Source organism: Ambystoma mexicanum, chromosome 2p, assembly GCF_040938575.1.
Source record: "Ambystoma mexicanum isolate Mex_15411 chromosome 2p, UKY_AmexF1_1, whole genome shotgun sequence".
Taxonomy (NCBI): Eukaryota; Metazoa; Chordata; class Amphibia; order Caudata; family Ambystomatidae; genus Ambystoma; species Ambystoma mexicanum.
The window spans coordinates 1188533758-1188548192 of NC_090923.1; the positions used below are offsets into that span (position 1 = coordinate 1188533758).

Genomic DNA, 14435 nt, shown 5'->3' on the forward strand with positions numbered 1-14435 from the left:
AAGTTGCCAGTGGCAGGGTTCAAGCAGGAGCAGGGGCGGAGCCGGCCTCAGAAGTTTTAGGGTTGGGGGCTGTTGGACAGTTTAAAAAGCAGGTTGAAAGTGGGGCCTCGAGTGACAGAATATCCATCCAAATGCTTGCATGTCTGTCCCCCATCATAGCGCCGAGAGGCCACGCAAGTTGCGACAGGTCGCGGTGCATGACCGAGTAACACAACATAACATAGCCTGTGCCTTACATAATACAGCCCGTGCCTTTTATCTGTGCCCTCTGACCTTCGATGATGCTCCTGCGTATGCGGTCTCTTTGCTCCTAACTGTTTGGGAAAAAAAATGAGGAAAAAGTGTGTCAGTACTTAGTACTGAAAAGTCAGTTGAGCTGGGAGGAGGCTGGGACTAGCCTGTAAGACAATAGGCCCAGGGCCAACCAAAAACACAAAATGCTGGTGTGGGCCCGTTTTTTTGGCCAAAGTGGGACCCTTATTGGCCCATGTGGGCCAGTTTGATGAGTTAATTTACTCTGCTGCGACTAATAGTTTTGACCAGTGTTGCTGAATAAATATTCTTTAAAATGTACAATTTGCACGTCACTTTATCAAAAAGCTGCCCTGGGTACTACTCAAACAGTATCACAAAAGGAATGAAAAGCCATTTGCAAGTGCGGGCCACTTTTTCTTTGGTGCCCGAGACAATTACATGGCCCAGTCTGACCCCGGATGATAGCTAGCCTTTGTTGCTGTGTGCAGTTCGGAAGCACCCCACAGTGTCTTTGTTGAGGGCATAGGGGCATTGGTATCCCGAAAGGGGCCAGGGCAGGGACAGGTGGTGATGTTGTGTAAGTTGGCTGTAGGGGCGTTGTCTGGAGTGTTGTAATTTAACAGACACATGAACCCTCAATATGTTGAATTGGGGATATGTGTAGAAGAGATAAAGCCATCCCGTGCTTGCCACACGATTGTTCTCCACCCGACCTGGTGTGTGGAAGGTCAGTACTCAATGGTGCGACAAGTAAAAACCCTGTAGAATTAAATCCAGTTGCAGATAAATACACAGTGGGCCACGTATGGGCAGAGTATTGTAGAATGAACACCTCTTTTCTCCACTGCTAATCATATGGAGATCACGTAATCTAAAAGTTACAACAGACCTTATGCTTAAACACTGGCAGTCACATGACATTCACAAATGGCATTGATGAGGTGACATCCTGATATTAAAATATAAAATATCATTCACTGTGTCACTTTGGGATTGTCTGTGCAGGATAGAGGAGCAGGCATTTCTACAAGTCAAAAAGCATTAACACCTGAATAACCGACTCCTTGACAGAGCAACCATATCTCTTGTACGGACTATAAAGTCAAGGAACTTCATACATTATGCAGCCCGCAGTGTTCTACATAGAGTGGTGCTTGTGCAGCCTTCTTCCATATTTTTGATATCATTCCTTTTGCCGGTCCAGGTTTGTGGACCCACGTCGGATCCCCCCACGTGGCCCAAATTAACCCCCTGAGCTGGCACATAGGATTGGCCTGGTGGTGGCGGGCTGACTTGCAACTAGTGCAACCTAGCATCCATTACAGGGTTTATTTATTTATTGTGAGTGTGACATTTGTAAAGCGCACTAAGCCCAGATTAATTTAACTGGTCTGCTGTTAAATCTCAGTTACCAGTTTAATGGTATCCAGTCCACTAATTGCTCATTTTACTATAACCGATATGATAACTCAGTGGCCAGTGGGTTGAGCGCTCGCTGCTGTGATGTGTGTGTGATCTGCAGGTCCGAATCCCAGGAAGGCCATCTCAGCCTTTCATCCTTCTGAGGTCAATAAATGATTACCAACACAGGTTGGTGATATTGTATGCATATTTGTTCTATGAAAAAGAGCTTAAGCCTAAGTGCTATACAATAACATATTCTCATTTGGCCTTGGACGTCTGTTTGCATTCACAGTTATTTGACAATATGGATCTGGACCTGCTGTTATTGCATATAGCGATTTTGCTAACGAAAGATCTTGCTAATGTTTAGAGATGTAAAAGGACACAATTTCAGAAGAGCTAAAGTCTTGGGAGGAGAATAGAGCACCCAAATGTCCCTTGAAGTAGAGCTTGTTGTGCCGCAAATTCGCATTCCTCGCTTGCACACTGTGGAATCTGATCACTAAGCCTTGCTCACTGGTGGGGCGCTGCGCCGCCACCGCGCCGCCGCTGACCACCCCCGGTCTGGCAGTGCATCACTCAGTTGCGCACATGACTGAAAAACAGCCCGCACACAACAATTTTCTGGCGCTCACAGCTCAAAACAATTAGAGGGAACATTGCTCGGGAGTCGGACGTCCAGCAGGGGTGGCCACCTCAACTGCACCCCAGCCGGAGGAGGATGTGCAGGCAGAAAGAGCCAGGGCACAGGCAGAGGCACAGCAGCAGCAGCTAACAAGGTGGGAGCCATCATGGCTCGGGGCCTTCGACATCGGAGGGGCAGGCATCGGCCAGAGGGCAGGAGGACGCAGGACTGGAAGTGTCTTCCGTGTGGCAGCGGTTAGGCCATGCTATAGATGCGGAGCGGCAGTGGGCAGAAGAGGCACGGCTCACGATGGTCAGGCCGGAGAACTCCATGCGGAGGGCCCTGAGGCGGGCCGAGTGCCTCGAGGCAATTCGCAGGGAGTTGGAGGAGAACATGTCGTCGTCCCTGCGAACCCTCGGGGTCATGGAAGAGGACCGCCTCCAGGACATTGAGCAGGAGTTCGATGATGCCCTGGCCCGGGACATCCAAAAGTGAGCCGTCGGACTAGCCCGCTGCCCTTGTAAATAGTTTTTAGAGTTAGGTTTCCTTTTCGTTTTCCTTTTATTTGTGGCCAATGGACAATGCCACACAAATTTGTATATAGTCATATTTTTAGGTAGTTTGTTAGGTAGGTTTAATTTGTTTGGTTGGGATCATGGACCCTTTACATCCTTGGACAATGGATTGTATATAGTTTCATCACGTATTAATTTTTCATTTTATTTTTTGCATTATGGACATGGAGCAATGGATTTATTTTTTCCAGACAATGGATTGTAAATAGTTGGACTATGGATTGATTTCTCTTTTTTTTTTATTATGAACATGAAGCAATGGAGATTTTATTTTACATTTCCTTTGTATTTGCGTTGTTGGAGGGTGACTTTGGACTGTTTTTCTTTCTAATGTTTTTGGATTGGTTATCATTTTCATTCAATCATCTTTTTCACATGCTTTTCATTTCATGTTTCATATTTTGGTATGCTTTAATTTCATTTTTGATTTTATGTACATAATACATTTTAATTTTTTAGTTCCATGTGTGGGATTTGCTCATTGGGTTGATGCATGTGAAAATGTGGGTTTACACAAGCAATGCCAACCAGTGTATGTGTGTGACGGACATGTGTTGATGTACATAGTTGACTTTTGGTTTGTGTCATGAGATCGGCATTTCACTGCTGGGGGGTGGGGGTGCTGGGGGACATGTGTGGGGGCCTGCTGGCAGGTGCCCTGCACTGCTGGGGGTTGGGGGTGCAGGGGGACATGAGTGGGGGTCTGCTGGCAGGTGCCCTGCACTGCTGGGGGGTGGGGGTGCAAGGGGACATGTGTGGGACATGAGTGGGGGCCTGCTGGCAGGTGCCCTGCACTGCGGAGGGGTGGGGGGTGCAAGGGGACATGAGTGGGACATGAGTGGGGGCCTGCTGGCAGGTGCCCTGCACTGCTGGGGGGTGGGGGTGCAGGGGGACATGTGTGGGGGCCTGCTGGCAGGTGCCCTGCACTGCTGGGGGGTGGGGGTGCTGGGGGACATGAGTGGGGGCCTGCTGGCAGGTACCCTGCACTGCTGGGGGGTGGGGGTGCAGTAGGTCATGCGTTGGTGTTCAGTAGTGCAAGCTGACATGTGGCTTGGCTGGGGGGCATGCCCATGGTGGATGGGCTGCCTGCTGGACATGACCAGGGGTGCAGCGTAGTCCCCTGTGGTGTGGGCTGCCTGCAGGGGCCGTGGAGGGTGTAGAGGGAACACCTGGGAGGACCCACACTGCCAATTCACGTGTAGGACTCCCCGGCACCCCCGAAATACACATACCCTGCTGAAATCGCGTGTGAGACTTCCCGCAAACCCCAGGAATACACGTACCCCACTCGCACAGGGCCAATCGCGTGTGAAACTCCACGCGTACCCCAGAAATACACGTACCCCACTCACACAGGCCCTTTCGCGTGTGAAACTTCCCGCGCACCCCCGAAATACATGTACCCGGATCCAATCGCGTGTGAGACTTCACGCGAACCCCATTTATACAAGTACCCCGCTCGCCCAAGGCCTATCGTGTGTGAAACTTCCTGCGCACCTCAGAAATACACGCAAATGCTATTTTTCACACAGCAGGTGTCCGTGTTTGTCGCGTACCCCTTTGCACGTCATTTTTCCTAGAGGGACACAGTATGGGGCATTCATCATAGCTGTATGTACGTGCTTTTTGTTAGCGCACATTTTTTTCATGCGCAGGGACGCTACTGCCTGCCTTCGTGTGGCGCACGTGTTTAGGCCTGTGCGCGTCTTTGCCCGTGCGCTGGTTTGCCCTATTCGATTCCATGAATACGAGTTGTAGGCGAGCGTGTGGGCGTTCCGCGCACTTGCCTCCTGTACTTCCCCCGTGACACCCACATTTTCACACGTTGTTCCCCATTCCGCGTGTCACGCCCTGTGTTGCGCCTACTTTTGTTGTGTGCGCCACGCTATGTGCGCTTTCGCTGTGCGCTTAGCGCACGCTGTTTGAAGGCGTTTGCGCCAGCGTGCGCCGAACAGGATTTCAGCGCACATCCATGGATTTCCACACGCACGGACTTCCATGAATCGCTGTGCGCGGGTTTCGCTGCGATTTTCGCACTGGCACTGCGATTCGCATGCTTTCGCTGCGAATCGCACACTTTCGCACGCTTGCGCTAAAATTTTCAGCGCACATTGATTCCATGAATCGGCCTCTTGATGTGACCGACCTCTTAACATGCCCACTAACCCCATCTCTGAGGGGTGAAAAGTGCCTGATTACCTCCAAAAGTGAGCAAATATAAAACCGGCTGATCTCTATGCTGCAGATTCACAGGTATTACAACATGCCAGTGTGTCAGCAAATATATGTTGTACTGAAATCAGACATGTATGATATGGCATTTGTACCACAATATACCTAACACGTGGTGAAAGAATTGTGATTTTTGACAATCACAAGCTTTGGTTACAGGCTTGGGGCCAAAACAGTATGTGTAGTCCCCTTACAAGAAGAAACACAGTTTAAAACATGTGTCGTTTTGAAATGGCCTTAAGAAAACAATCAGTATTCATGTGTGCTTGATTTCTCCCACTGATCTCTTTAACACATGCTCTACTGATTGGAAACAGTGGTGCAGTGATTGATACATTGTCTCGATGGCCCCCTATTCTGACTGCATTCTGTGTTACTCTTGTCTCCTTAAGGTATTGCAAGGGTTGGACTATCTCCACACCAAGTGCAAAATCATACACACGGACATCAAACCAGAGAACATCTTACTATGTGTGAATGATGCCTACATCCGGCGTCTGGCTGCAGAGGCCACCAGCTGGCAACTTTCTGGTACTTCACCTCCTTCGGGGTCCGCAGGTAAGCTATGTGCCCTCTGAATATTTTTCTCTGAGTGTGTACATTGAGAGTTTGTGTGCAAGCTTTTGTCTGCAATTTGCCCAACAGAGGAAAGAGGCAATAATGTGCGACCATGAGTGGGGCTCAAGCTGTCCCCATCAAACGCTGACATGCTGATATATACCCCCTTTAAAATAAATGTTTCAGCATTTAGGACAACATTCTAAAAATGGAGTACATTTTCCAAATATAATAACAAAAATAATAGGTTTTAGAATGTTTTCTGATTATGAGCTCATAAAACAATCCAATAGTCAAGATCTATAGCGGTACCTAACATCATCACTCCTGTGCAAAGAGTAATGCAGTAAAAGAAAAGAGGTGATGGCTGGAAGGTTTTGAATTAGTCTTAACCTCTGGCATTACTCTGGGTAACCATCCAAATCATTTTATTTCAGCCTACAAAGGGAAAAGACTACATGAAAATCAGCAAATAGTAAGTCTAAATCCTGCATTACTATGGCCATTATGACATGGAACTGCTTTGCAGAATGAATTTGAGCTTTGTCCGCTTCATCCAAAGAAGGAATTTCGTCCACTGTAGCCACTTTTGGCAGAGGAGGGTCAACTGGTACTTTGATCGGTACCAGCGGAGGGATGGGAACAGAAGGTGTTCTGGTGGTGTAGGCACCTATCGGAAAGCTTGCTGGCCAAAACTCATCAAACATAACTGCAGAAGCTACTGACTCAATGAAATGCACAGATGGGCCTGGATAAGACTCTTCTTGAAAAGAAGCAGCCATGGGAGACATAGAAGCGTCCACTAATGTCAATATGCCAGCCGTGGGTAATGAAGGTGCTAAAGAAATGTGAACAGTATTTTGGCAAACATTCAACACCACTGGTCTAGGTGCCAGAACTTTCCTAAGAAAAATCATCCCAGAGGGAAAGCCATGCTGCAGAGAGAACTGTGGGACAGCCGAAGCCTCTTCTCTCACAGGTTTCCCAAAAAAGCTATTGAGGCGGTACCATGAAGTGCTTTGATGAAGCGAAATGATCAACCTCCGAATCAAAAACCTGAATAGTTTCCGAAGAAGAATTATGCCCACATTCAACATATGTAGACGTACGCTTCTTGTGTTTAGAAGCAGACTCTATTGGTACCAGAGCCAGTGCAGAGTGGGGAAGGTGGCCCTTGTTTTTATGGGGATTCAAAGAGGATTTGCCTTGTTTTTGGTTTGTTGGTACCAAAGTAAACACTTACGAACTACTGGTGCATACTTGGCAGTAGTTGGGTCATGGAGGGAGTTAGACTCATCCTCCAAAAGAAGGGGCATAGTCTCCACCTTCTTGGAGACCTTGTGGTCCTAAGAGTGATCTTTTCTGTTGGGATGGTGCCAAAGCAGTAACTCCTGTTACCTTATGAAACCAACTTGTCTGGCTTGAAAAGGTCATCCAGTACCGAAGGCCAAGCCTTGCGACTTGGGTGCTTTCACAGCAAGAGCTACTCGCAAGAACTTCTGCCTGGAGAGAGTGGGAGGTCGCTTGGGTCTATCTCAGGTGGCGACCATAACATAGGTACTGAAAGGCAATGACGAGTCATAGACTATGCCGGTCCTGATACCCGTTTACCGCTAGGATGCAAAGTCTTCTGTTCTTCCACAAAATCCACATTGGCTTGTGGTAGAATCTGTCATTTCTACGACCCCCAGAGGACAGACAGCCGAAAATGCAGACTTTTTTTTCATTTTTCAACCCCCTTTACACCACATACATATGCGGGGGGAGACCCCCCACAGCCACCCCCATACTTGTATTGTATCTCATATCCCCCACCAACATATATATGTGGTGCAAAGGTATCCTTCACTCCAATTTTCCAAGTGACCATTCCTGGGATACTCAGATGCACTAAGACACTTACTTCTGCCATTGTTCCCAACAAATGAAGTCCAGGAGCAGTGGGTGAAATTGGTGTCATTGGGCCTCATTACGAATGTTGCGGAAAGGCAACAACGGCGCCGGTAGTGCTACCGACGCCGTTGTTACCTTTCCGCCACATTACGAGTTCTGCTTGCCGGTGCGGACTGCATGCGCGTTGTGACCAGGCGTGCAGACCGGCACCCGCGAGCAGAACTCGTGATTGCACTGGCACCGTTATTAACAGAGCCGGTGCAACCATGCTCCCGACCCCCATTCTACCCTATGGGGCAGAATGGGGATCAGGAGGCAGGCCATACTGGCACCCGCGAATGGGCAATTACCGGCCCATTCATCTCGTAATGGGCCGGTAATGGCCCATTCGCGGGTGCCGGGGCCAGTAGTGAGTTTGGGCACGGCTACCGCCAAACCCATAATGAGGCCCATTGTTAGGGTCTGGCTACGTGGCAGTTCCGATCTCTGTTTCTGGGACGGTTCCGAAAGACATGTAGCTGGACAGGCCAGACAGCTCAGGACAGCAGATAAAACAACTCACACGACAAGGATGGGCCATTAGGACAATGCTGACAAAGTGCAAAGGCAAAGAAACCCCAGTCACCGGTCAGCAGGTTCAGTTTGTGGTAACAGTAAAGAACATGCTTCAGGAAGGCCCCTCTTCAGTCAGGAGAGCAGCAATAGCAGCAACTATGTTCTTAGGCCACAAGCCCTAGGGCAGCAGAGTCCCGAGCTTCAGCTCAGATGGCGACCGTCGCATTAAAGAGTCCTTAACTGCAGATTGTCAGCCAACAGGATGGCTTTGTGACACTTCTAATGTCCATCTATGGCAGGCTTCTGGGGCAGAACTGATTGATCCTACCTGTCCAATAGTTAAAGCACTGACACAGTTCTTCTACGATCGCAGCAAGAGAGGCAGAGATTGGTAGGGATTTAGCTTTGGCAATGCTGCCCATTGTCCGCAGCAGTCTTCCGGGTCTTCAAAGCAGGTATCTTTTCTTCAAGGTTTTGGCTCCAGTGGTCGATCTGAGAAATGGCTGTACTACTATTCTTATCTCAAATTGAGGTTTGGGGTGTAATAGCAGAAGTACAAATTGAAGGACTGCAGGGTCTCATGACCCAGCTTGGGACAGCGACCAAAGCAAACGGTTTTAAGTCCCAGCTTGGAAAAGTGATCGTTGCAGCAGTTCTGGGTCACTTCCAACACCTACCGACAGCAGGCTTCTGGTACAGTCCAATGGTAAGAGCACTGTTAAGGAGAATTTCCATTTCTGTGCCAATTCCCTTTAACCTTGGAGACTCCCATCTCTTTTGCTGGACTCAGGGTTTTTGAATTTTTACTCGAGTAAGTGGGACCTTTTTCTCTGTCACTCATGTGTTTTCCTGACTATGATTTTCTATGTTCCTTACTGTTTTATGGAGTCTGGTAATCTCCATAGGCATCTGCTTTTGCATCGTGACACACAACACCTTTTGTGCAGTGCCACTGAGAAGTCCCTTGGACTTCTCTTAATGTTTAAATACATTTTCTTGGGTGAACTACTGTTCCCAAGAATAGTAAGATGACCCCTGTCTTACTTACCTTTAGTTTATGGGTGCAGCACACACCACCCTATATGGAGTGCTGGGGTGTTACCTAGTAACTCCTTTAACCCATTTCTCATGTAATATTTTGTTACACTAACTCACTTGAATGGCAGGTGGCAGTGGTTTCTTTTTTACTACCTATTGACATTTATCTGCAGGCTGATGCCTCAGCTGCAGTGCTGCACCAAAGTGTGACCGTTTTCACAAAATGGCCACTGTCTTCTTTTTTTCACCATTTCTTGTTAGTTAGTTTCTTCTGGGCTTTTACTCTGTTGTTTGCATCAGGTTTGAGTCCTTTGTGTGAATTGCCTTTGGCGGCAGGCTTCATCCCTGAAGCCCGCCCAGGCTCCAGTGCGTCTGGAAAGGCAGGAAGTGAGAGACGGTCCTGAAAGTTCCCTGTCCTTTGTCTCTTTGTGTGCCTGAGTGAAACCAGTTCCTATTGGCCGGCTAGCTGTCCTGGAGGACAGCCACCCTGCTGTGTGATTGACAGCCTAGGGCTGTGAATGAATGGGAACTTGCATAAAACACTAGGTTTTAGGGACTAAGAGCAGAGTCGACCACTGGAGGACAACATCCGAACCAGAAGACGAAAGAAGACGCCAGCAGCACCCTCCTGTACCGCAAAGTGTCCGGTGAAGCCCTGCAGCTATGCTGACCCCGTTTTCGAATCAACAGGGAAGACCCGTAAAGGACGACTTCCTCCATTAGGCTGGTGGGACCAACTAGCCCCGAGACAAACTCTATTTTGGCGCAACCCCCGACTTGCTGTGACTTTCCAAGGCTGCAGAAGCCCAATACCCCAGGGTACCTCGACCATCTGTGAGTGCATTGTCTTCTGAAGTCCGAATCCAGTCAGATCTTCGTGGGTATTGGGAGGACCCTACAGAAGTAAGAAATCTGTGTCCACATTCCCCTCATCAGAGTCCAGGACCGAGGGATCAAGGAAATCCTAACTAGAGCTTTTCGTTCTTCTTTGGTGCTGAGAAAAAGGCACCAAAACCACAAAGAGCCGCTGAATCAATAAATCAATTGCTGACAAGACCCTCTCTTGAGTGCTGCTGCAGAAGCTGGCAAGACCTCCTGCCTTTCGTCACCACGACCAAGGACCAGGAGTAAGGGACTACTGCATTGTATCGTGAAGGTAACCAGCTGGAACAACTTCCCCATTTCAAAGGTAATGTGGGGCTTGGGGTGCTTTATCCTTTTGCCATTTGGGGTGCTTTCAACCTTTGGGAGTGCGATTTAATGCTACACTAAGTTGACCTCAACTTACCTGCACTGGTCTTACAGCTTGTGCTATCTAACGGTGACTCCTCTTGAGTTGCTGTGATTTCTCTTTTGGACACTGACTATTTAAGAACAATTTTCTAAGAAGAAGAGCATTAGAACTTTGACTTTGTACATTGACTTTGGCTGTCCTTGCCCCGTAAAGGCCTCCTTCTGAACCCATTGGCTTTGGCAATGCTTGTTCCCTTACAGGTTTTAAATGTTGAACACTTTAATGTTGGGGTCATTGACTGCTGCATCCCATTGGGAGAATCTAACTGTTCTTATAACTTATCTGTCTGATCTAACCCTAACCTTTCCTTCCTTAAATAACTCAATATTACAAAGGCACGCGCACCGAGCGGAAGTACCTCTTTGTCTGAGACACTGCTTCATTGCCGTGGAACTCCCTTGTACCAGTTGTGAAAATACACAAGTCTTCAGGAAGCTCAATTTGGCTTTATTTTGCTTTTCAATTCATAAACCATGCCCACTCTGAAGGCGAAGCTTCAAAAACAGCTTCCCGCACCAGCGTGCGCGCACTGAGCGGAAGTACCGGGAAGTACATCTTTGCCGGAGACGCTGCTTCATTGCCGTCGAACTCCCTTGTACCAGTTATGAAAATACACGGTACAATAGATTCTGTTTATGGACATCAAGTGGACTATTTCATCAGTTAGTGCATTATACTGATTGTATCTTGTTTATTTACATCTAGAGTCTCCAGGAAGCTCAATTTGGGTTTATTTTGCTTTTCAATTCATAGGCCACGGCCACTCTGAAGGCGAAGCTTCAAAACCCGCTTCCTGCGCGCACCAGCACGCGCGCACCGAGTGGAAGTACCGGTAAGTACCTTTTTGCCTCTTCGCCGCGCTCGTCACGGAGTCGGGGTAACGGGGTGCTTCAACGGATCTTCACAGCTCTAGTGGCTCAATTCAAATGATTGTCCGTACGCTAAAAACTGACATGACATTCCAGGATTTACCTCCATTGCCTGTAAGCAAGAGGGCTGCGCTGGCACCTGTGGTGCGAAAGAGAGCCCCAAGTTACTCATGCTCAACACCATTAGGTCGCAATGCTCGCAAGTTGTTTAAATTGTCTCTGAGCGTAACCCAGAACACTGATATTCGAGCGTTCTGCAAAGATGTGCATCCAACATAGACATCCAAAATCATGGACTCAACGGCGGACAGAATAAAAAATGATGAGAAAATGTGTGGGGCACATGAGTCAACTCGACCAGCATATTTGAAATTGGTGAAGCCTCATATTATTCAAACTGCTGTGCTCCCAGTGACCCTAAGTAAAGATGAAACAACTAATGTAGAAATTAGTATGGGTAATGCCTCGCTGTCTGACAGTATGATTTTGAACATGGTTCCACCAACAGCAAAAATAGCTGAGTCCAATATGTCGTTGGAATCATCTGCAAATTATGCTGCTGTGATTGACTTGGACTCCAATGGCTCTGGTTTTTCCGCTCAAACACTACCTGAGAATTTGTCTGATTCACCTGTATTGTTTCCTGATGTTAGTTATTGTAGTTCAGATTCAATTGTCTCCTTTATCCATCCAACTCCAAGGTGACCTGAGGCGGCAACACATAATGTAAATATATCCATTCAAGTAGTGTCTAACGATAAATTGTTAGAGGTGACCTTGCAAGCTATTAACCTCGCAATACAATCGTTGGGCAAATTATTCGAAACCTTAGATATCAAACTAAGCAACCAGGCAGCCTTTTTAAAGAAAATGCATCTTTGGCAAAATACTGTTGGGCTGATTTGGAATTTGTACATTGAGCCTTCAAAACAAATAAAAAGTGACATCAGTCTCTGTTGCTTGCCAAACATTCTCAGATCGTCCTTGTGAAATGGCATCAACATATAACGCTGTCCGAGCGTTAGTATTTGGCTCTAGCATGCCGACACCATTCATTGACAAGGTCATTTATGATGGCATTTTGGCTGATACTAATCCAATCAAGGTGGGTGTGTTGAATTTGAGTGGGACTCAATCTGTGGATCCCGTGGTTTGTAAAAAGGTATTTACAATATTTACTCCAAATATTTTGACTGAAAGTAAGAATATGACATCTGAAAAATTGACTAAAAATCGGAAGCTGGTTAAGAGCTCATCTGGCTCTATATCAAAACAGTTTTTCAAGGCAATTGCTTTAGCTAGTAAGAGTGTAACAATTGCCTCTCAAGCTGTTAAGAAAAAATATTCGCAGCAAACACAAGCAAGAAATTAAGGTGTCAAAATTGTCTTAAGTCTGTACATGCTCTTGATTACCTTCCCGTGGATGAATTGGTAAGAGAGGTCTCTTAATGTTATGCCCCAAACGTTGACCCCATAAAGAGAAATCCAACAACTATGTGTAAAAACCCATTAAGCAGTAAATCAGTTAATGCAAGAAATGAAAAGGTGATTTACACTCATAGACAGGAAATCCGCAAAGCAGTTGATGCTTATATGGCGGGACACTTGGTATCAGTCCCATTAGACACAGGTACAAAAAATAGGCCGTTAAGATCTGTAGAGTCATTTAGTGGAGCCAAGTCCCCACAAATTGAGAGGGATGACTGCTCAAAGCACAAGTGCCATTCATCTGGGGTAATTCCCAGTGAATTCCTCATGCCAATTCCACCAGTTGCATCTGAAAATAATTTGACCTCAATCCCCCCAATAGTGACACCTGCAATTAGCGTCTCTCAAGCCCTTTGTAGCATTCCCCTGCGCATTGGTGATAGTATCCCTTCTTCGGTTATTCCAGCGGAGGTAATGCGTCTAATTGAGAATGCTTTAGTCAACTTTAAGGAGAAGAGCACTTCTAATAAAGAAATTGGTGGGGTTAAACCACACCAAACTGATCTGTCTAACAGTTCAAAATTACAGATTCGTAAATGACCCGCTCTATACTCGTTGGTGTTGCCCTGCAGACCTTCTCCTTCTATACAATATGACCTTAATCGAAGGTCTGTGATGGCCATATTTTCTGATGTAGCCCATTTAGAGGATATTAATTCTTCTGACATTGAATTTGTTGAGTTCACAAATGATGGACATCTAAATTATGTGAGACTCTGGATGAACTCGCCGGTAGTCCAAAATTTAATTTGCCAATCCATGGGGTCTCTACATGAGTTGGGCTTTGTGCTGTCAGTGGAACCAACCCCGATTATAGATTTTACCTCTGATAGGTAGAACATCTTCCTGAACAATCGAAGGCTGCACATAGTAAAATGGAGAACAGAGTGCAGCAAAATTTCAACCACTGTCAGTGCAAGTGCATGAATGATCAATAACTAGTCACTTTGAGTTATAATCATGAGATCTCCCTGTTAAGCTGGAATACAAGGGGGTTTAAACACTTGCTCAACAATGACAAAAGCCATATTGGTAAATTTGAAATAGTTTTATTACAGGAGAATTGGTTGCCCACATCCCCGGTTTGGGATAACTGTGATATACATCTCAATCCGGCAGTTAAACCCCTCCAGGGAAGACCATCTTCCGGTTTACTAATAGCCGTAAAAACAAGGGGTTATCATCTGAATTTTGGGCTGCACCAAACAAGCATATGTTAATTAAGATAAAGATCCAGAACATTGTCTATGCCGTGCTCAATATATACTGGAACCCAATGATATTATCAGATGATTGCTTTTTTGAAGATTTGAATGTCTTGCTAGACCTGTTTTTTTGGATAAAATGGTATCTCATTTCATATTGGCATTTGATTTGAATCTCAATTGTTTTGATTTAAATATTTTGCATAAGGGGAAATTACATCGTTGGAACCTGTTCATTGAATCACAAGGCTTACATATGTTGAATGGGGCTTTCAAATCAGATATACCTCCTGAACCAACATGGGGTCATGTTTCTAGTGTAACAACAATCGATTACATTTATGTGAATAGCACCCTTTTGCCTTAGGTTAAGAAAGTTTGTGTGGTAAAATCTGACATGAGTGATGACAACATGTTGACAACGGAATGGCAAGGAGAAGGTAG

The 14435-nt window shown here is 46.5% G+C and overlaps 1 protein-coding gene across 2 annotated transcripts in view; it reads left to right on the forward strand.

Moving 5' to 3' along the window:
• Positions 1-14435, forward strand: part of SRPK3 (SRSF protein kinase 3) — a 1021015-nt gene that overhangs the window by 300482 nt on the left and 706098 nt on the right. For both annotated transcript variants that reach the window (XM_069645381.1, XM_069645382.1), the window contains exon 8: positions 5484-5649. In XM_069645381.1, the coding sequence (XP_069501482.1) occupies positions 5484-5649 (166 nt within the window). The remainder of the gene's footprint in view (positions 1-5483; positions 5650-14435) is intronic.